Source organism: Pristiophorus japonicus, chromosome 1, assembly GCF_044704955.1.
Source record: "Pristiophorus japonicus isolate sPriJap1 chromosome 1, sPriJap1.hap1, whole genome shotgun sequence".
NCBI classification, from domain to species: Eukaryota; Metazoa; Chordata; class Chondrichthyes; family Pristiophoridae; genus Pristiophorus; species Pristiophorus japonicus.
This window is the reverse complement of record NC_091977.1, coordinates 414,114,144-414,138,534: the sequence shown is the minus strand read 5'-3', so window position 1 is coordinate 414,138,534 and position 24,391 is coordinate 414,114,144. Positions and strand designations below refer to the sequence as shown.

Genomic DNA, 24,391 nt, shown 5'->3' with positions numbered 1-24,391 from the left:
CACCCAGGTTTCACAAGTCAGCCACTGGGATCCGAGGCAGCATGTGGGGCTCTGACTGAGGGGGAGGCAACGGGGCAGATGAACGCCCAAGTCTAGGTTAATATCCCTCCTCGAGATGAGGTTAATGAACAGGTGGCCATCCTTTCCATAGAACAGTGTATCGTCGCCATTGCCTGAGAGATGGTGGTGCTCATGTTGATGAACTCCTCCATTCTCTGTACAGTCGCACACATCACGGCTGCTAAAGCTGCCGGGGCCTCATGTAATTGTTGCTTCCCCTCCGAGATCACCCTTGTTTTCGATTGCCCCGAGGTTCAGCATCTGCATGCAGCTCAGCGGAGCTTAGAGCATCCCCCTTAGTCGGTGCCCCACATGCTGCCTTGGATCCTGATGGTTGAGTTTGTCCCTGCACAGTTGCAGGAGGAGCAGTCTTTGGCAGGCCATCACAGGCTCCAAAACCCAGAGAACGCCCACCAGAAGTCCTCTGGCGAGGAATCTCCACTGCTGTCCCTGTCAACACCACCTGCTCTTGCTCACTTGTGAAGTGTGAAACACCAGGTGACAACACTACTCTATCTCGTACTGGACCCACCGAGGTGTGCGTATCTGTGCTGCTGGTGGTGAGCGTGGGTCTGCTGACGTTGCACCCTCAGAGAATGGAGCTTCCTCTGAGGAGTCATCTTCCTCCTGCGGCTGGAGGGTGGGGGTCACTTGAACCTGTGGGAGAGTAAAGAGATGAATTGGAAGTGTTATCAGAATGGATAACGTTACCATTATGCATATGATGACATTTCACTGGTTGTTGTCATCAGTCACCATATGGGTGACTGTTGTATGCCATGTGGCTGTATGAGATGTAATTCTATCACCAGGTTGCTGGAAGGCCCCCCTCTCTCTGTCTCCCACCACCAGCAGCTCTGCAAGTCTAGAGATCTCTGGGGCTTCCTCCTCTGCTGGAGTCAAATTTGTGAAGACTGGAGGGCCACTTCTGATTCTGTCTCTCCGTTGTTGTGGGCTCTCTTCTGCAAGGATGGAAAGAAGAAAAGTTTGAGTGAGTAATAGAATGATTGTAAGGAATGGATGGGCTACATCTATACAGGTTGACTGAGGGAGTGGTGTGAAATTGCCAAATAGCCTCCTTCTGTGTTATATTACTTACTATGATTGCATTAGGATGAGGGTGAGTATCAGTGGTGGTTAGTCTGATGGGGATGTGAGTGGACCTGACAAAGATGTGCGTGGACCTGCAAGATAGGTTGCTGAGAGGAATGATGTGCAGGGGTAGGCTTTGGAAGGCACAGTGATGGGGTTGGGGTAAGAGGCACATCAGGATGCAGGTGAATGCGGCATTGCACTCACCTTTCCTGACCGGATGAGATGATTGAATCTTTTGTGGCACTGGATCCATGTTCTCCTCACCACATCCCTGCTGCTGACCTCGTCTGCGATGTCTAGCCGTGCACACTTCGTATCTTTTGCTGGTCTTTTTCTGCATCTGCAGGGAAGAGGACCTCCCTGTGTGCTCTTACTCCCCAGACCAGCACTGCTAGGGAGGCATCTTGGGGCTGCCCTCTGCCTTTGTGTCTCCATGACCCACAGAATGTCAATCTTTCTTAGCAATTTAGAGCTCTTGAAATCACCTTCAGAACTTCTACAGCAACTTTCAAATGAGATGTGTGCAAGGCTGCTTTAAATATTCGTGCTGAAAATGAGTCATCGGTGACATCATCAGACCCACTCCATTTACTGGGGCCGGGAAACGTGCATGATTCTATTAATTGGTGCCATTCAGTTAAACGCGCAGTGCAGAAGGTATTGTTCAAATCTTCGGGATGCCGAAACGATGCGCGAGACACACATGCACCCAACCCGACTCCAAGGTAAAGACTCTGGCCTAAGTGTTTGTGCATCATTTTTTATTTAAGATTTATATTAATCCTTATGCTGGTGAAAGCAGGCCCTACACCTTTTTCCAGGTGTAAGAGGTTTGTGGGCATTTGCTGGGCAGTAGTTAGACCAATAGCCCAACTCTGCGCCAGTGAGGCTTACGATGGCGTACGGTGAGCCAATATTTCCTTCTATAGAATATATTACTTTGAAAAAAATCTAACTCCTGGACTCCCCTTTTTGTGTGTTGTTGAAATGTGTGTCTCTCTCTAGTCTGACTTAATATAAGCATTTCTACACAGGAATAGACAACAAATTTACCTATAGGCTCTTTTTTTAAACAAGGGTGGCAATGTAACATAGGTTGATTTTTTTTTTTCAGATTACAAAATTAAAAGCTTTGAATTCTTTTATTGGCTTTAATTCCATTATACCATAACAAAATATGTTGTTGCACTTTAAGCAATAACAAATCGCAAAGCATTTAATCGAGATGAAGATAGAACCTACACTGTGGTAAAAGAGTTAGAAGAGGTGACCAAAAGCATGGTTTAAAAAAAATAGGTTTTGAGGAAGCCTTTGAAGGAAAGGAGAGGTGTAGCAAGGCTTTCGGAAGAATGTTCCAGAATTTGAGCAAGGTGGCTAAAGGCTCTGCCACGGAAGGATTATGGAAAGGAGACCAAAGTCGGGAAAATGAAAGGCATGCGGTTCAATACAGGGCTGGAGAAGTTACAGAGCGAGGGCAAAAACACGGGAACACTTGTAGATGAGGACCTGGATTTTGAATTTGATGTACTGGAGGATGGATTTCCAATGGAGGTCGGTGAGTTTCAGGGTGATAGGACTTAGTGAAAGGATGGCAGAGGTTTGGTGAGTTGTAATTTATGTAGGGTGAAACTTGGGAGGTCAGCAAGGAGAACACAGATAGTCAAACCTGGAGGTGGTGAATATGTAGATGAGGATTTTTTAGCAGTAGCTGAGGGAGCAGTGCTTTGATCCTGTCGACATTAAGTTGGAGAAAGTTCTTGATCTCAGACACAGGGTCACAATGTAGGTTGTTGGCATCTTTGTGTCCCAAGAATCTACAAAATGTTGCTTTTTTAATTCTTGGACCTTTATCAGAAGCAAGACTGCAGTTTTTTTTCAAATTCTGGTGTTTAACAGGAAAATTGCTTAGACATATAATTTTAGTTATTTTCTTAATCAGTTATAGTTAAGTCTAAAAGGGGGAAATAACGGTAAAGCCTGGAGTTGAGAAATGCCGCAAGGTTGTGGGTTAGTTCCTTCATTACATTAAGACATGTAATTGGACAGCAAAATTCTGCTGCCCTACTAAAATGGGCAGGCTTATATTCCAACTTGAATGTACTGTAACAGCAACATATTTATCCGTCTACCTCTAATCTTCATTTTTCTGTTTCCTTTTTTTCCTGAGGTCTGTTGCAGTCATTTGTATTCCATTGTTTAATTCCAAGGGTATATATTATTTTAAAATCTAATTCCTTTGGCTGAAGCATTGTATTAGTAACTGTTTTGGGACAGTCACAATGAAATAAAGCAAGTTTCAGAAGTGCCATTTACAAATGTACAAGCAGCTGTTACAATGGAATTAATTCCCATATATCAGAAAGGTTGACTTTGCAAACTATGAATTTATATTAGTTGCCCTGAAACTTCGTGTGGCATGATTTATCCATATTACAATTACTACTGAGCACTTTTATGTTTTCTGTTCTGGTAGTACTGCTGTGTAGCAGGTAAAATTCAGAGGAATACTCTGACAATGGTCTTAAAGATTCAAATATAAAATATGGCACATAAGAAAAAAATGGGCATCAGCAGTACTTCAGAGCCTGTGTTTTCAGAGTATGCAAGCACAGCAGGGAGGATTGTCTGCAACCAGAAACTATCAAAATGATGGACAACTGATGAAATGGGCTTTGTCATCCACCTACATACTGTGCTTTCGCCCGGTTTTCCAGTACTGAGGAATGATGGGGCATCAAAGATTCAATATTTAGAAGGAATCTAATTTGACAATCAAGTGGTCACAATTCAATCATTTATTTGTACCAATCCCTTTTTTATGATTTTTGACAGGCTGTGCTCTTGTAATTAAGGTTTTGTGAAACTTGGTGCTCATGCAGAGATTTTTACAGTCTAGTCAGTTTATATAGGCAGAATTCCTCTCAGTAAATTTCAGGTGCTCAGTTCCTCCCTGGACACCAACTAAATTGATGCACTAACATTACAACTTGTGTAAAAGTATAAAAAGTACATTATTTTCAAGTCATCCAACTCTTATTGTAATCAAATCTTAAATACCTTTCCATATTAACCTATAATCCACACAATCATGTTGCCTGCTTCACAATACCCTTCATTGTATTTATTATATATTATTAACCACCTTATTATTCTATTTAATTATGTTTACATTGTTACTACATTTGCCTTGTTTCTTTAGTAAAATCACACTTCTCTTAGTTTATAGTAACTTTCTTTTTTTCCTTTTAACCTTCTCATTTAGTGCAATATGTGATAGCGTCCTGTGATTCCCCATGCAAAGCCTTCTGTCACATTAGTTGTGTTCCTCAATCTCGAGCCCACTAATATGTGAAGACTTCGGTCTGGCTATTAAAGTTGCTATAGTTTTGGTTATGATGGTGTCCATCGGGCTTACTGAGAACTAAATTAAGTCTGAATTTGACACATGGGTTTCTATTTTTAACCCTTGGGCAAAGCAAGCAGTGTGCCTGTCTGGGAGCAGCAGCAATAGGCAGGCTCTGCTGATTTTAACAACCGGGCCTAATTAGCAAGTCACTTGCTGACTTTGGCACCAAAATGGCTGGTATATCAGTGGGAAGCGGCTGCCAGGCTGTTAAAATCAGGCAGTAGGAGACTGTCGCCAGGGACCTAGAGATACGATCCCTTTCACAAGGCAAGTGCTCCAGGAGGGCAATCCCAGTCGGGGGAGGAAGCCTGGGAAAGGGGTGATCCAAGATTTCCTTGAGAAATACTGAGGATTTTAAAACTTAGCTTGCTGGGCCTCTTCTGGTTCTTGCTGTTTCTAGCAGGTTTGCCAGAGGGTGGGTGGTATGGAGAGGAGGTTGGGGGGGGGGGGTGGGGGGGCGTGGGTGAGGAGAGGAGAGGAGAGGAGAGGAGAGGAGGCACCTCTGTTCCCCTTTTAACACTTTGGGTTAGTTCAATTTACTATTTAAAGAGGACCCCATTGGCTTGGGGTGGGTGCTCTTGCCACCTGCAATTTAAAATTGCAGTCATATCGATTGGTGTGGGAAAGGAGTGGATAAATGACCTGCTCCATTTTACTGCCCCCTGCCTGGTTAGTGCCAGGTGAGAGGAGTTAAAATCAAGCCCAATGATTATAGAAGCAAATCCAAATTTAGGTCATTTATTTCAATGGCTAAATAAAATGGAGTTAACGTGTGTAACACCATTTACATATTTACTTTTATGGTATAGCTTTTTAAAGCACTTGAGCAAGGTGATATCTCTGCACATCTGCAGCCAATGTCATACATTTTTTGTTTTTGAGCTATCACAGCCTGGATCTAACTACTAATCTAACTACTAATAGATGGAAAATAAAGTTCCCTCCACTTTATCCCAATAAGGTGCCCCAATCTTGGAAGAACAGTACCACTGTAAAAGTGACATTTTAATCATTCGTCACAACAGCTATTCTGTGGCCTCTGAGTGAAATTGCTAATTTGATTCTGACGTTTTTTGTTTGTGGAACGATGATCACACGGAACATGCCTGAGAATAATGGTGATTTTAATTAATTTCATTGCAATTTTTTAGAATCTGACATTATCAAAAAATATTTTCTTTCTCTTTCTTAGGCATGTCTAACACAGAAGTTGTAAATGCTATTGGGCGTGGTTATCGCATGCCACGTCCTGAAGAATGCCAACAAGAGCTGTATGATGTCATGAAGGATTGTTGGAAAAGCAAAGCTGAAGATCGGCCAACCTTTGAATATCTCAAAGGGCTGCTTGAAGACTTTTACACAGCAACAGAAGGTCAATACCAGCAACAGCCATAGAAAATTTTAAATTGGAAGTTCAATCAATAAATTCAATAACTAGTATGCACTGTTTGTTAAACTGTGTGAAAAGGAGTCAAATGTATATACCATAATTCCATGTGAAAATGCCAATAATGATAGCTTAAGTATATAAGTAACTTGGACATTCAATGATACCAAGTAAACCAGTAACCCCACCCATCCCATGTGTACAGTAATAACTGAAATCTTTTTGTGAATGTTCAATGTGTTAATGGATGGAAGCAGAAGTTAGAAAAAACAGTTCTAGTTTATTTTAATAAGTGAACATTTCAGAAGAGAATGTTAGTAGTAAATCATTTTCTAATGCAAGGGAGCAGATGGGGTGGAGCATGGGTTGAAATGGATGTCTGTGTTCCAAATCACAGCCTTCAAACACGACCCTCTTATGATGCCCTCTTGGTACATCATGGATCCTGTGGTGATGTCTCAAAGTTGGTCCTAGCTAGACGAGTAATATAAATAGTCAAACTTGGCTGAAGACAACTTACATTGGAAAATTGCTAGTATATTACTCTTTGCAGCTATTAATGTGAATACTTAATCCAAACAATTTCAGCTGGTGTGGATGTTGGTCATGTGTGAAGATGGGAGAGCTTTTCTATTCAGGAAATTAATAAATACAGCTTAAGCAAAATACTGAAATTTGACAGTCCCATGAAACTGTTTCATAGGAACCAGATTAACATCATATCTGGAATTAATCTGTCATTAGCACGGTCACTGTTGTTTGATAACAATGTCATTTTTACTATTGTATTGGATTCTGGTGTATTTTACAAGTGTTTTGGGAGTTACTTTCTGTAATACTGTTCAAAGAGAAATGTACAGTTCATTTATGTTCATTTATAGTTTGACTAACCAAATGCCATTTTTATTACATAGGATTATGTGTTTTTGAGATTATATTCCACAATACTTTCCATTTTCTATTTAAACTGCAACTTAGTGCCTTGATCATTGGCAGTGTAATACTGATTAATTAGGCATGTGGAAAGTGTGTAGAGCACAAGAATCTTTTCACAAGTGATCAGTTATTATCACACTACTGACTCATGATTTTTTTAAATTGTTTTTAAAGAAATGAAATATGTAATTATATCACCTCAGTACTAGTGTTGGTACTGGAATGTAAATGCTCGTTTTCACATGTCACTCTTATTCACAGTAACAATTTTTCAAAGCTATCAAATCAGTTATGAGATTTTTACCATGTAAATTTGCAAAATACATTTTTATATATAGACAGCAGTAGTGTTCACAACCTACCACTTTTTTGTGTGGGGGGGGAAGGGAGAATTGCATTGACTTATAGTACAAAGGATTAAATGTTAAAACATTTAAAGGTATTTTATAAAGGAATTGTATTCATAAATTGGTCTGGCTGATGGGACTGGGTAGTAACAGTACATCACAAATGTACATAATTTGGAATATCTGCCATCAAGCTCCATATCTTCAGAATCCAATCCATTCAGATCCTTTAGTGTAAAACTCTAGTGCAAGATTGGAATAAAACTCTATTGGCCTGTTTCCTATTCCATAAATATAAATGTTACCCATGACATGAGTTGAACTTTGAAACAAATTATGTTTGTGCATTGTTCAATCTAGTGAGAGGTTCCAGATGTGAATTAAGGCAAGGTGTTACTGCTTTTATGTGGTTTTACTGCGGTTTTATTTTGGAACATAATAGATAGGAACAGGTGTAGGTCATACAGCCTTCAATACGATCATGGCTGATCTTTGACCTCATGAACAACCTCATATTTCCCCACAATACACTCCATTTGCCAACTTCTTGCCCATTCACTTAACCTGCCTCTATCCCTTTTCACTCTTTGTGTCCTCCTCCACAGCTTACTTTCCCACCTAGCTTTATATCATCAGCAAACTTGGATACATTATATCGACCCTTCATCTAAGTCATTAATATAGATTGTAAATTGCGGAGACCCCAGTACTGATTCTTGCGGTATCCCACTAGCAACCACCTGTCGACCTCAAAGTGGTCCATTATTCCTACTCTGCTTTCTGTCCATTAACCAATTTTTTATCCATGCTAATATATTACCACCAACCCATGTGCCCTTATCTTGCATAACAACCTTGTGTGGCACCTTGTTGAATGCCTTTTGGAAATCCAAATATACTACATCCACTGGTCCCTCTTTATCTATCCTGCTAGTTGCATCCTCAAAAAGCTCTAATAAATTTATCAAAATAGGTTATAACTTCTCACCCCCTTAAAAAAATGATTCAAGAAGGATTTCTTCGATATTATCAATGGAATATTATCTATAGAATTAAACTGATTTAAGGTTAACAGATCATCTTCCGTCAAAGACTTCCAGCATGTATCTGCTCATTTAGCGTCCATGTAACTGCCAAGATTCAGTTTACAGCCCATGTTTGATTATAAATGGAAATTATCGGCCATTTATCTTTGGCGGAACTTTTGGCATACAACTACCACCGGAAATGAGCTGAACTGCCCACCCATATTTTTTTAATAAAGTCTGACATCATCACTTGTGCACCACCCAGAAGAGTGTTTATAATGGAAACTAACGGTCAAATACCGCCCAGATTGTCGGAGAGTGTTACTTTCGGCATTTCACCCATATACCGCCCAAATAATCGCCCACCCAAAAAGACGCTCAAGAAAAGCTGCACTCACCTGTCTTTAACCCAGCGGTATGGACGCCATTTTGTAAATCGGAGGACTTTTAATAAAAGGCTGCTTCAAGTTGATGGGAGCAGTGAAGTAATTTGTGAGTGATTTTAAGGGCGTTCTAAAATTTTGACAATCATGTATCACATTGTGGTGAATTTTGAGTTTATATTGTGGTTGTAGAGGACAATTTAATCATTTTGAAGACAGATTAGGGTATTTATAGTAATGGGGCCTGTAATTTCTCAGCCAGTATTGATGACTACTCACATGCTGTAGAATAGAGATGGGAGAAGGTTCATTGAAGATTATGTTCCCAATCAAAGAGGTGGCAGACTGCTGAGGAGGAGGAGACCTTACACCCAATGCATTTACAGGGATAAGCGATCAGACCTGGAATTGTCCGATAACACGTGCGTTAGGAGGCTGCGCTTCCGAAAGGAGGTGATCAGTGAGATATGCCAGCTAATTAAGGGAGCTCTGCAGCCTACCAGCACCATCAGGGCCACACTGCCCATTGAGGTTAAGGTTACTGCGCGACATTCCTTCTATGCAGACTCCTTTCAGGCCTCAGCTGGTGCCATTTTCAGCCTCTCTCAGCACGCCACATATTGCTGCATTCGACAGGTGACTGAAGCCCTTCATGCTTGTAGGATGGACTTTATAAACTTTCCTATGACCAGGGAGGCACAGAGTGAGAGGGCTTTGGGGTTCTCAAGAATAGCAAACTTCCCCAAGGTGCAGGGAGCAATAGACTGTACGCACATCGCCCTCTGAGCATCTTCAGAGGATGCAAAGGTTTACTGTAACCGAAAGGATTTCACTCCCTGAATGTATAGCTCATTGTCGCCTACAAGCAAATAATCATGGCAGTAAATGCAAACTTTCCAGGTAGCATTCATGATGCACACATCTTGCGTGAGAACACTGCCTCTGACCTGTTTAAGAGTCAGCCACAAGATCACGGTGGGATAAAGGATATGGTCTTGCCAGCTGGCTCATGGCACCCCTGCGAAAGTCTCAGACAGGAACCGCGAAGCGCTCCAACGAAAGCCATATAGCCACACGCAATATCGTCAAAAAGATAACTGGAGTGCTTAAGCAGCACTTCAGATGCCTGGACACTCAGGAGGCAACCAACAATACCACCCTGAGCAAGTCACTGAGTTCATTGTGGTGTGCTGCATGCTGCACAACTTGGCTATCAGGAGGGTATAAGAATTGCGAGATGGGACTGTCGGTCCATCTCAGGAGAGAGGGGAGGCGGAAGAGGAGGACGAGAATGAGGACCTCGGGGAGGATAATCAGCCTGGTGATCCCATGCCCCCACCCCACCCCACACTGCAGGAAAAGCCCCATGGTACTTATGTAGCTGCAAGACGGTTGTGTCAGCAGCTCATAAATGACCGCTTTGCGTAAAGTTACATTGGTGACAGTTATACTTGCGTTACATTTCATCCTTTCCTGGCCTGGCCATTGTTTTCAACCCTTGTATTGATGTTTAACCTTCTGTTATTAGAAGACACTACACAACAATTGTAAGGTAAATAATCATTAATAATTTTAAAAATGTTTTAATAAAAGTGTAAACAAACTAAAATGAAAATAAATAATTGAATATAAACACCCACCCCCAACAGTCAATAAATTTATAACAACAATAATTTTTCAACAATTTTTTAATAATAATAACAACCCCACCAGCAGTCAACAATTTAACAAAAGCAAGAATAAGGTCCGCCCCCCCCCCGCTCACCACCCCACCTGCAGCCACGCTTCCCTCTGCCAACACCCCCCCCCAGTCTGAACCCCCCTTTCCCACTCATACTCCCCCCTTCTACCCGCATTGACACCAAGCCGTCTTGCAGCAGGGCACCTAGAGCACTGTGTGGGGGGGGGGGGGGGGGGGGGCGGTGACGGTGGCAGAGTCACATTTTCTGGTGAAGCTGGAGAAGACGTTTCCAAAGAAACATCTTCCAAGTCAGAAGCAACTGTTTCCTCCTGACTCGCATCTGTCACCATGGGTGGTACGGCACCTTGGGGTGTAGTCTAGAGACCACCGCCTGCCACATGGCATCGACGGAATCGTCCATTCTCTGCATTGCTGCAAACATCTGCGCTATGTCCTCCGAAATACACGCAGTCAGTGCGGCAATGTTGCCGGTCAATCCACCCATCGCCTGGAGGAGCTCTTGACCAATGTTGTCGCTCGTCCTCGACAGTGAAACCATGTCCAGGTTGACATCCGCCTATCGTTGTGCATGCCTACCTCACCGAACCAACCTTCGCGGGGTCAGCGTAGGCGCTGGACCACTCAGGGTGCCCTGCTGCAAAATGCTTGGCCCCGCTACTTCCTCAGTTGATTAGACCCTTGAGTTGAGGAACACAGTTGAGGCTCAATATCCTCCTCAGTTGTCTCTTCTGTGATCAGCACGACCTGCACCAGATGAGGTGACGCTCTAGGGACTTCCACATTCCTGCGTTGCTCCTGGGGAGCTAGAAAACATAATTTGTGTTTGTAGAAGAGAAGGGGAGGCCAGGGTGACATGAGAATGCTTATGCTGCGCAGGCATATGTACAAGGAGCAACACTACTGCAATAAATATTCGTGATTAATATCATGAGCGTACAGAAGCTGCATGGCATTACAATGAGATTTCATGATCCCATCATTAATTACATAAAATTGCATAATTCATATATTATACTCAAATGGCATTAAATTACTTTAAATTACCAATGGTTTATACATTAGTCATGTGGCGCAACAACGGGATCAGCACCACCACGGGTGGTTGAACGATTATGAGCACCGACAAGTGCTGAGGCCCGCTCCTCCAGGTTGGTTAATTGATATAGGTCAGCAGGCCTTCCTTCTGTCCGCCTGCGCTTGGCGCGATGCTTAGATATCTTCCTCTGCAAGGGTGACATGAGCATGGCATAAGCTAATTGCCTAGGTACTATTACAGATATTACTAGATACTATTAAACAACACACATATTATAATCCACAATTAGTCATCGCCCTTGCTATTCATCATTAACATTATATGCTAATATGCTTTGCATGCAATTGATGCATGGTTACATCTACGGTCGGAGAATAAATTTAATAAGTTCGTGGTTAGGAACTAATACGTGACAGCAAGATGATCCAACTTAATTACAATCCGGCAGATTTACATTGTAATTAATGAGGCAGTGCATCATTACAATTATAAATTTAATAATTTAATACTTACTCTTGCAGACCCAACCAGGTTGTTCCAGTGCTTGCGGCACTGGTTTGGTTCTCAAATATCGTGGAACGCCCAGATTCTTTGGTTTCCCACGACCATCCCGGGTTACTTGGCCCCACCGAGTTTCCACCTCATGTACAAGGGCTGCATTTGCTTCATCTGAAAAGCGTTTAGCTCTCCTTCTCCCTCCAACCTCTGCCAAATCAATCTCTTCCTCACCCATATCTGCCACCTCACCAACATCACTCACTCGCGACTCCTCATAATCCATCTCCATTTTTTAAATGAAGTAACCAGTTTTTCTCTGAGCTAGCCTGGACACAACCTTCCTGTTCAGCTCCAAAGACAAAATGCGGTCTCTTTCTCCCTCCGTATGTCTTCAGAGCATGTGCAGATGACCCCTGAATCGCGGGAAAAGTTAATTTCCTTTAAAAAAAACCTATGCATGCGCAGAACGGCCATTGCTATGGACGACTGAATACATTGCTATCGTACATTTCATATCGCTACGGCTATTGCCCAAATTAAAAAGGCAAAATTAGTGGTTTTTAAAATGGGCAATATTTCGGCGATCCTGAAAAATAAAACAACCACTAATACCGGAAATATCGGCCATTTTAAAACTGCTAGTTTTGCCTTTTTAACTTGGGCGATAGCCATAGCGATGTGAATCATTCCGTTGGAGCGCTAAACGATGCAGGCGGGGTGGTAGCAGTGCAGCGCTGCATGATGTTCCATGCAGCACTGCCAGAATCCGAGTCTCCTTCCCTCCCTTAAAGGGAGGGGCCACCGCTGCAGGCTCTGCATTGCAATGAGTTAGCTCGTTGCCAATGGCAGGAGCGATCCGGCCCGATCAGCCCCAAGCACTCTGGCATACGCACAAATGTTTTTATTTACTGCGCCAACATCTCCTTTATCTTGCGCCCCCAAAGCGCACGGTCTCCCAAGCAAAGCCTCCTGCAGCTGTCAGTGTTGTCACCTGGCAATGCTTCAGGGGGCGGATAATGATGCGCAGGATAATGACATCACGATCTCCGGGAAGAAGAGATCTTGGTACTAGGCAGCAACGCTTCACAGGGAATTTAGCGGGAATAGTTTATTTTACCACGCTGGTCGGTTATTGTTAGCGCCCCGTTATCGCATTGGCGCCCCCACCCCTCACCCCCGAGGCAATAACGGGAGGCGCAAAGGAGGCCAATTTCTAGACCATAGCATTTAAAAGTGAAGTGGAAGAACATTTGAAAAAAAATGCAAAAACAAATGGAGAAAAGGACAAGGAAATCTGATAAATATAGACAGCTTCAATTAAATAAAGTATTGGTGTGTTATGGCAGTAAGTAGCAATGAAAGTAAATACTAGTGAGCATTTTTCTACACCAATTATTTCCATTCTGCCCTATCAAATACACTCTTGGGATCCAGTGTGTAACTGCTGGATTTTCATCAAATTACATGAGCATTTGATGATTCTCAGGAAACATCATCTACAAGATCAAATCTGAGTTTATTCATAGAAATATAGGGCTCAATTTTCCCCAAGCCCGTTTTCTGGCATATTGCCAGAGTTACGCCTGTTTTTCTAGGCCAGAAATGCGGCAGAAATATTTTGCCAAAGTTTCCCCGATGTATAATTTGAATTTGGCGCCGCGTCGCGTGTCCAGCCGCCTGGGCTGGGGGGGGCGGGGAGGGGGGGTTGGAGTCTGTTGTCTGCACTGAAAAACAAAGCCGCACCTTCTGTGTATGCGTGGGGGAAAAAGTTACATTTTTGACGTAGTTCCAATGGACGCGCATGCTCAGTACAGCTCGGATTTGGCAATCGGCCATTTTTAAAGAGCTAGTTGTGTGTGTGAGAAGGAGTGCTGTGAGAGCATTGGAAAAATCGCAGCTGCAGCAGTACAAGATACAACGCGGTGCAAGGACCAAGAATTTCTTGAAGGAAGAAGTGGAGACACTAGTTACTGTGATTGAGAACAGATGGCAGGAGCTGGACACCAGCAGAGGTCACATAAAGTTCCACCAAAAGAAATGAAGAAATGCTGGAACCAAGTTGCAAAAGATTACTGCACAATGGTGACCACCACGAGATCTGGAGAAATGGCAGGACCTTGGTCAAGTAGTTAGTGCAAGTAATATTTTCATTTATTCAATGCAATTGTAAATGTGACCAGCTGTATATGTCCCATCCAGCAGAAAGACACCCTCTCTAAAAAGTTGTATTTTCATCTTTGAAGAGGAAGGTGGCACATAATAAAAGGGAATGAACTTGACCAGGAGGAGGCCCAGCAAATCTGCACCCACTGACACCCTTGGAAGAGAGGGTCGCTGCTTTGATGGGTCCTGCCTGGAAAAAAGCAATCAGTACTGCACAAGCTGGGCCCACACTCGAGGGAGAGGGTACATCCTGCAAATTCATCGTGGCCCTTCAAATCAGCCTGCTGCCTGGCCTGTGATGTGTGAGCCTACTCATGCTACCCTTCCTGCCCCCTCCTCTGCTGCTAACCATTTGACTGTTCCGTTATATTTTGCAGAATTTGAGGCCAACCCTGACGATGCAGAAAAAGATTCAGACGCGGGCGAGCCTGAAGAGGAGAACATCTTCCAATCCATCCATGGGGGTGAGGGGGAGGGGATGGAGCTGAATGAAGCTCCCACTGTTGTACTGACTTTGGCAGAGGTGCCGCTCATGGAGGTGACAGTCCCTTCCGTGACTAGTGGTTTGAGTGTTGGTGGGACATTCCATGGTTTCCCACCTTCCGAGGCTGCGGGTCCCAGTGGTGTGTTGCAGCCAGGCACACCCAGGGTCCCACCTTCCGAGGCTGCGGGTCCCAGTGGTGGGATGCAACGAGGCACACCCAGGGTCCCACCTTCCGAGGTTGCGGGTCCCAGTGGTGTGGTGCAGTGAGGCACACCCAGGGCCCCACCGTCCCAAGCTGTGGGTCCCAGTGGTGGGGTGCGAGCCACACCCGTGGGGAGGAGGGGAAGGAGAGCTCGACCACTCTCCTGAGCTGCAGGATCTAACAGATGTGGTTCAGATGATGTCATTGAGTGTGGAGGGCATTGACCTTACCCCATCACTTCTGGATGCCATCAGTGGGGTGAGTGATGAGGTAGCGGGACTGTCAGGAGAAGTAACAGCAATGACACGAGAAATGGAAACAATATCCGGGACCCAGTGAGGGAATAGTGGCCATGAGGGAGGGAATGTCAGAGTAGTGCAAACCATGTCACTGACCATGAGGGAGGGAATGTTGCAGGTAGTTCAGACACTGTCAGGGCACAGGAGGGTCGGCATGTCGGAGGTAGCTGCTGCAATAAGGGAACACGTCCAGACCCCGTGTCCATTGACAGAATTAACTGTCACTCCCACTCCAATCCCCACAGCAGTCTCTGAAGAGCCCAAAGCCGGGCCCTCCAACTTGCCACCTGACACTAACGCCCCCCCCCCCCCCCACCTCAAGCAGTGCACAGTACCTGAGATGTTAGAAAGAATAAGCTTGGTATCAAGTCCAGAAACACTGTGCCACCGTCTGTGGGCAGGGGTGGTGGTGTGTCCTAGACCAAGTGCAGCGGGCGGTCTGAGAATAGTGGGAGGAGAGATGGGTGCAGCCTTTCTTTGCTGCTGTTGTTGTTGTTGTTGTTGTTGTTGTTATTGTTACTGTTGTAACTGTTCTCAAATTTAAAGTTTTTATAAGTTATGTAAATTTACAATTTTATAAGTGATCTTAAAGTTTTAAGTGATCGTAAAGAGTGATATTAAAGTAAAGTTTGATACAAGAATCATTTTATTAAAGTTAAGTTAAGTACATTGTAAACTTTTGAATAAAATATATTTTACATTAAAACTGAATCATGTTCCATTAACACAATACAAGATTATGGAACAGCTCCAAACAGTAAACATATCCATGTGGAATAGTTGTCACTGAGCCCTTGGCCATCAGTAAAGTGTTCACAGATGAGCTGCTGGCGCAAGGCTCGACAATCGTTAAAGGAGCACGATGGCTCGCCCTCTTCCGCCATCGTGCTCCGGCCTCAGGCACTTGCATGGCTTCCTCACCCTCATCGTCCTCCTTCTCCTCCTCCTCCTCGTCACCTGCATCTTCCACATCATTATCATCAGCCACTCTCACCGCAGGTGGGTCTTCCACTACCAGCTGCTGCCTTATGATGGTTAAGTTATGCAGCATGCAGCACACAATAGTGAACTGATCGACAATTTCAGGGGAGTACAGCAAGTAGCCTCCAGAATGGCCCAGGCTGATATGTCCTTACTATACAGTATAAATGCACACGAGGCCCATACTTGAGAGAAAGTCACTCTGTGACCAATTACCTTTATTACCAAGGACCCAAGAGACAGACGGTGGGTGGAGCTTCCCCTTTTATACCAGAAAAGTCCAAGTTAGGATTGTCTCCTACAAGTTCGCCCCCTGTGGTCAGTGCTCTCAAGGTGTACAACTTAAGTCAACTTATACATGGGTTACAATGACAGTTGAATACGTGACATCACCTCGCCCCCCAAAGTCTTATTGGGATCACAGGTTAAGTCTCTCTGGTGGTTTACACTCCCTTGTAGAGCGCCTGCGTTGGGGCTCCGGTTGTTGGGCGCTGGCCTGAGTGTCTGCAGTTCGCAGCGCCTCAGGCCTGTCCGGACTGTCCACAATGACTGGGCTCTCCTCCACTTGGTCCTGTTGTTCGGTCACCTGTGGTGGAGTAAACTCTACATCATGTTCTTCCTCTGCTTCTTCTATGGGGTTGCTGAACCTCCTTTTTGATTGATCCACGTGTTTGCGGTAGATTTGTCCATCGGTAAGTTTAACGACCAAAACCCTATTCCCCTCTTTGGCAATCACAGTGCCTGCAAGTCATTTGAGCCCTGCAGAGTAATTAAGGACAGAAATAGGGTCATTGACATCAATACATCACGCCCTCGCATTCCCGTCATGGTAGTCACATTGTGACTGACGCCTGCTCTCAACAATTTCTTTCATAGTAGGGTGTATAAGGGATAAGAGCGTACTTTTCATTAACAGCTCTGCGGGTGGAACCCCTGTGAGCGAGTGTGGTCAGGATCTATTGGCCAACAGAAAGTGTGATAAGTGGCTTTGTAGGGAACCCCCTTGGATTCTGAGCATCCCATTTGATTATCTGCACTGCTTGTTCCGCCTGGCCGTTTGAGGCTGGCTTGAACGGGACCGTTCTGACATGGTTGATTCCATTGCCTGCCATGAAGTCCTGGAATTCAGTGCTTGTGAAGCACGGGCCATTGTCGCAGACCAAGACATCCGGTAGACCATGGGCGGCGAACGTTGCCCGTAGACTTTCTACCGTGGCAGAAGATGTGCTTGAATTTAAAATGGCACACTCAATTCATTTGGAGTAGACGTCTACTACAATCAAAAACATTTTTCCCATGAAAGGACCTGCATAGTCCACATGGATACGTGACCATGGCATGGCGGGCCAGGACCAGGGGTTAAGGGGGGCTTCCCTGGGTGCATTGCCCAGCTGAGGACACGTGTTACACCTGCGAACACAGAGTTCCAGGTCTGCATCTATCCCTGGCCACCAAACGTGTGACCCGGCAATTGCCTTCATTAAGACAATGCCCGGGGTGCTCATTGTGAAGTTCTCTGATAAACACCTCTCTGCCCATCTGGGGCATGACTTCTCGGTTTTCCCACAGTAGGCAATCGGCCTGAATCGAGAGTTCATCCTTGCGCCTATGAAACAGTTTAAACTCCTCAGGGCATGCCCCATACGTGATTGCCCAGTCCCCATTCAGGACACATTTCTTAACTAAAGACAGTAGCGGGTCTTTATTTGTCCAGACTTTAATCTGACGGGCTGTCACAGGTGAGTCTTTGCTTTCGAAAGCTTCAACAGCCATGACCATCTCAGCATCATGCTCAGCTGCCCCCTCAATGGTGGCTAGTGGTGGTCTGCCGAGTGCATTGGAACAGTTTTCAATGCCCGGTCTGTGCAGAATTGTGTAGTCATAGGCGGCTAACGTAAGTGCCCACCTCAGTATGCGGGCCGATACATTCGCATTTATGATCTTGTTGTCGGTCAAAAGGGACGTTAGGGGTTTGTGATCCATCTCCAGCTCAAATTTCTTGCCAAACAGGTACTGGTTAATTTTTTTTTACTGCATATACACATGCTGGCGCTTCCTTTTCTACCATCCCGTAGCCCCTTTCTGCCTGGGACAGACTTCTGGAGGCATAAGCTATCGGCTGTAACTGACCATTGGCATTCACATGCTGCAGCGCACACCCGACTCCATAGGATGACGCATCACACGTTAAAACTAGTTTCTTACACGGATCATATAATATTAACAGTTTGTTGGAGCATAACAAATTGCGTGTTCTATCAAAAGCCCTTTCCTGGCTATCGCCCCAGACCCAATCGTGACCTTTGCGTAGGAGTACATGTAGCAGCTCTAATTGCGTGCTCAATTTGTGAAGAAAGTTGCCAAAATAGTTCGGAGCCCCAGGAACGAACGCCGCTCCATTGTGTTACAGGGTCTGGGTGCTCTCTGGATCGCTTCTGTTTTGGACGCAGTAGGGCTGATCCCGTCTGCTGCTACCCTCATCCCCAGGAATTCTACCTCTGGAGCTAGGAAGACGCACTTCACCTTTTTCAGTCGCAGCCCTACCCGGTCCAGTCTGCATAGCACCTCCTCCAGGTTGTGGAGGTGTTCTTCAGTATCGCAACCCGTGATGAGGATGTCGTCTTGAAAAATCACCGTCCCTGGAATCGACTTGAGGAGGCTTTCCATATTTCGTTGGAAGATCGCGGCAGCCGAGCGAATCCCGAACGGACATCTGTTGTACTCAAACAATCCCTTGTGTGTTGTGATGGTGGTCAGCTTCTTCGACTCACTCGCCAGCTCCTGGGTCATGTAAGCTGAGGTCAGGTCCAATTTTGAAAAAAGTTTGCCACCGGATAGCGTCGCAAAGAGGTCCTCCACTCTCGGTAGCGGGTACTGGTCATGGAGTGACACCCAATTGATGGTGGCCTTGTATTCACCACATATCCTGACTGACCCATCCATCTTGAGCACCGGCACAATCGTGCTCACCCAGTCACTGAATTCGACTGGCGAGATGATGCCTTCCCTCAGCAGGCGGTCCAATTCGCCTTCTATCTTTTCCTGCATCACGTACGGCACCGCTCAGGCCTTGTGGTGTACTGACTTGGCGTCCGGGTTTATGTGAATCATGACCTTGGCCCCCATGAAAGTGCCAATGCTGGGTTGAAACAGTGAGTCAAATTTGTCCAGGATCTGTGAGCATGATACTCGCTCCACAGAGGAAATTGCATTGACATCGCCCCATTTCCAGTTCATGACAGCAAGCCAACCCAGTAGTGCGGGACCGTCCCCTGGGACAATCCATAGTGGCAACCTGTTCTCCGAATCTTTGTGGGTCACGACTACCGTGGCGCTGCCTAGCATCGGAATGATCTCCTTTGTGTAAGTCAATAGCTGTGCGTCAATCGGCGATAATTTTGGCAACCTGGCCTTGGATGCCCACAACTTTTTGAACTGTTTGATACTCATCAGGGATTGGCTGGCCCCCATGTCTAGCTCCATTGATACTGGGATGCCATTAAGGAGCACTTTCATCATTATCGGTGGCGTCCTGGTGTATGAACTGTATACCTGCTCCACATGAACTCGCTGAACTTCAGCTTCCAGCGATTTCCCCCAGCGTTCATTTCTGCAATTTCTGCAGGTATTTTGCTCATCTCTGCAAACTCCGGCTGAGTGTGTGCCTCCACATCTCCAACATGAGCTGTTGTTGGAAACAAAAGGTCCCTTGCCAGTCGATCGTCTCTGACTGCCTCTGTGACTATCCTTAAGTGCGCTATTAACAGGTGTTGATGGCCCCATTACATTGTCCCTTGCAATGGCGTGAATCGCCGTCCAGCTAGCCATTGTCTCTGTTGAATTCCCCCTTTGGGTTCGACTACCCTTGTCTGCCTAGAGAACTGTGTGCCGCATTAACAATGTTGACTCCCTGGTCGTTTGCTGCATTTGAGCCAAGATTGTTGCCATAAATCATTCTGGTCTCTTCCTCCCCTGAGATAATTGTCTGGGCTATCAGAGCCACCACTTCCAAGGTCAAGTCTTTGGTCTCAATCAGTTTCCTGAAAACCCCAGCATGCCCAATGCCCTCAATAAAAAAGTCTCGCAGCATCTCCGCTCTGCATGCATCTGGGAACTTACATAGGCTCACCAGTCGCCGGAGATCTGCCACGAAGTCTAGAACGCTTTGCCCTTCTCGCTGCCGGTGCATGTAAAACCGGTAACTCGCCATGTGCATGCTGCTCGCCGGTTTAAGGTGTTCCCCGATCAACTTACTGAGCTCTTCGAACGTCTTGTCCACCGGCTTCTCTGGCGCTAGAAGGTCCTTCATCAGGGAGTATATTCTGGATCCACAAACCATCAGGAGATGAGCCCTGCGTTTGTCGGCCGAATCCTGTCCCAACCATTCCTTAGTGACAAAACTTGCTGTAATCTTTCAATAAAGTCGTCCCAATCATCACCAACACAGTACCTCTCTTCTGTGCTGCTAGTGGCCATGCTTGCGTGGTTTAAATCCTAGTTTCTCGTCGCCAATGATATGTCCTTACTATACAGTATAAATGCACACGAGGCCCATACTTGAGAGAAAGTCACTCTGTGACCAGTTACCTTTATTACCAAGGACTCAAGAGACAGACGGTGGGTGGAGCTTCTCCTTTTATACCGGAGAAGTCCAGGTTAGGAGTGTCTCCCACAAGTTCGCTACCTGTGGTCAGTGTTCTCAAGGTGTACAACTTAGGTCAGCTTATACATGGGTTACAATGACAGTTGAATACATGACACACCATCGGAAACGCTGCTTCAATAGGCCAATGGTCCTCTCAATGATGCTGTGCATCGCAATGTGCAACGTATTCTATTGGCGGTCAGCTTCAGTCCGGGTTACACATAGGGGCGTCATGAGCCAGGTGGCGAGGCCGTACCCTTTGTCTCCCAGTAGCCAGCTGTGCCCTTCTGGCTGCTGCAAAAACATGGCAGATATAATGCTGTTGCTTAGGATGAACACATCATGGGTGCTCCCAGGGTATCTTGCATCGACTGACATGATGTGATACATGTTGTCACACACGAGCTGCACATTAATGGAGTGGAAGCCTTTTCTGTTCCTGTACATCTCAGAATCCTTCAAAGGTGCTCGCAAGATGATGTGGGTACTGTTATGTATGCATGTTAATGTTGTACTGTAATTTTTTTTTTAATTCGTTGCCAATCTTTCCAATTCTTTGTCAGATCACAAACGCCAGAGGTCACCTTGCACCTGTCAAGGATCACTCTGCGCCAATGCTCTTAGCCAAAAGGCCTAGAGCCCAAGCACCGTTCCTGAAAGTACTGCAATACCAGGTTCGTGCCATGGAGGTGGATGGGTCAAACCACCCCACCCACCTCCTATTTCCAAAAAGCATAGGAGAACCACCTTCCTGATCCAGGGAGAACCACTTTCTGGTCATGGTTACTCCCCTGTCACGTCAGTTACGCATGATCTTAGCCAAAAGGCTGACTGTAATACTCGACCTGAATGTACCTTCACCCTGTATATACCGTACCTGTACACCAGAGAGTGCTGCTGCTGGAGACCTACGGGTCACCTGTACACTGCAGGTAACCAAGTATAAAAGGGAGCTCACCTCGAGGTATCCTCACTCTAGGAGCTGCAATAAAGGACTACAGTCAATACAGTTCAAGTGCTATACCCCTGCCTCATGGAGTCATTAAGAGAGTGCTTGCATACACAATAACTGGCGACGAGGTTACGAATTTCCATGCACAACATGTCTAATCTAAGCAACTTCCAACATCGCTGATGGGGAAGATTGGGATGCGTTTGTGGAAAGGCTGGAACATTTTTTCATCGCGAGCAACCTGGCTGGGGACTCACCGATCTCACTGGCGAACAAGCGCAGGGCCATCCTGCTCAGCAGTTGTGGGCCCAATGTCCATGGCCTCGTCAGGGACCTGCTAGCCCCAATGAAGACAACAACCAAGAGCTATGCGGAGCTCATCACTTTAATACAAGAACAACTTAAAGCCAAAGAGAACATCCTCACAGCCAGGCACTGGTTTTACACTCACCGGCGGCCCGAAGGCCAAGAAATTGCTAAGTATGCTGCAGATCTAAGAAGGTTGGCTGCACCATGTGATTTTGGCGACCACCTCACCGAAGCACTTAGGGACATCGTCGTTATTGGAATCGGCCATGGGGGCCTCCTCCATAAACTGTTCTCTGCGGACACTACGGTCACCCTGCAGAAGGCAATCAAAGTGAGCCAGGCCTTCATGATTTTGGTCTGTGACTCCAAATGGATGATGACCCACACCCAGGACTCTAACCCGACGAGCACAGTGAACCGAATGCCGACTTTCAGAGGCAAAAATGCTGCCCCGAGTCCCGCAACCCTGAGTCCGCCACATGGAGCCAACCGGCTAGCCCCATGCTGGCGCTGTGGAGGAAACCACAGAGCCCACCAGTGCCGATACAAAGGCTGCAACACTAAAGGTCACCTTCAGCAAATGTGTAGAAAAAGTTTTACTCACCGAGTGGGAGAAGAGTTGGCCGATCACCTGAGCTCCGACACTGATGAAGATGAAGCTGCTCAGCCCCTGGAAGAGGAGTATGGAATATATACCTGCTCCACCGAGAGTTCCCCGTGGAAAATGGAAGTGGAAATCAACGGAGTTCCAGTTTCGATGGAGATCGACACAGGGGCGAACCAGTCGTTGATGAATCAGACGGCCTTTGAGAAAGTCTGGGACAATCCTGCCGAACAGCCAAAACTGTCCCCAATCCAGGCAAAGCTGCTCACTTACATAAAAGGCACCATCCCAGTCATTGGCAGCGTGGACGTCCAGGTGTCCTATGGCGGCGCGATGCACAAGCTTCCCTTATGGATCGTTGCTGGTGATGGTCCAACGCTGCTGGGCAGAAGATGGATGAAGCAAGTCCAAATCGGTCGGAACGACGAAGGCCTCTGGGCCCTGGCAATTGACATGCTATGTGGATCCATCGCAGCACCTGGAAATCCTAACATCCAACTCAACTGCGTGGTGACGACACAGACTGCACAACTCTGCGGCGAGATGATCCTACCTGAATGACCAGACATCACCTTCCGGGCCGTGGCAGGACTCCGAGGGAAGAAGATTGGCGCAGAAGGTAGATTCCTGGCTTCCATGGCAGAACCTGGGGAGTAAAGGATCACCGCAGTCTACCTCGCGGAGAGAGAGAAGATGGCGCCCACACCACGAGGCAAAGCATCTGGAATCAAGATGGCCATGACCAGACCACGAGGGACAACGTTGAGGGAGCAACAAGTGTTACCGAGCGGTGAACCGGATTGGGGTAAAGATTGCAAGGCCCTCTTAAAGGAGACCGGCAACCCAAAACAATTAAAGGGACAGTTCCACTCTAGGCACAGCGATGCCAGTGATATTAAAGTTAAAAGTGCAGTAAATGAATGCAGGTATACAAATGTAATGTTAAATAGTGATGCCGGCAAGGCGAATGGGAGAAATGTAACGAATGCTTCAAAAAGTCATGTAAGTAACAAGTTTGTACCGTTGAACAGTGATGTCAGAAATGCTAACATGATAAATGTAAACCTGTACAGAGATACCGATACACAAGAAAGCGTTGAAAGTGTAAACAGAGATAACAATGTCGCGTTGACTAGTTGCGATCGGAGCCAATGTGTCATGCATGCTTAAAGGTAGAATGATAAATGACACCAGGTTCTACAGGTATAATGTCAATGCCAGAGGAAACCCCCATGGGAGACCCCCAGGTCCAGCGGGTTACCTGACCATGTAGCCTGTTCTTTCAGGACCAATGTGATGCCCCAGGAAGGGCTCACACACACCCAGTGGGAGCAGACCCACTGCAGGGACAGTGGTCAATGGGCAGCACAGCCACCACCACTGGGAACCTGCCTCAGATCGGCCCTACACCCCCTGGCCACCAGGGCCAGCACTGGGAGCGAGAGGCCAGTACCCTCCAGCTTTCCCGGCAGAACCTGGGATGACCAGACTTCCACCACCAATGGAGGACAAGGAGCCCGCACAGCCCTGTGGCCCTGCCCACCACTAAATGCCACCACCTACCCATTCTACAATGTATGTACCTTACCCATTACACTGGCTCCACCACTGAGGAATCCTCCAACAGTGACAGCCACATGGCCTTTGTATGGGGGGGAAATGGATGAGTGCAGCCACGAGCACATGGATCACACCTGGCACCCACACAATCCTCACCACAACCTCCCACAGCCCACTATTGATCACCTCCCCATGTCATGGCAATAAGGACTTGGGAAAAGCTTAGGAGGGAGTGTTGTTATGTACGCATGTTAATGTTGTACTGTAACACTAGACCTGAATGTACCTTCACCCTGTATATATCATACCTGCAC

The 24,391-nt window shown here is 46.0% G+C and overlaps 1 protein-coding gene across 3 annotated transcripts in view; it reads left to right on the top strand.

Annotated features, from left to right (window-relative positions):
* lyn (LYN proto-oncogene, Src family tyrosine kinase) overlaps positions 1 to 6,001 on the top strand; it is a 159,509-nt gene extending 153,508 nt beyond the window's left edge. For all 3 annotated transcript variants that reach the window (XM_070892195.1, XM_070892178.1, XM_070892186.1), the window contains exon 13: positions 5,754 to 6,001. In XM_070892195.1, coding sequence (XP_070748296.1) covers positions 5,754 to 5,956 — 203 coding nt within the window. In that variant the 3' untranslated portion in view covers positions 5,957 to 6,001. The remainder of the gene's footprint in view (positions 1 to 5,753) is intronic.
* The last annotated feature ends 18,390 nt before the right edge of the window (positions 6,002 to 24,391 follow it).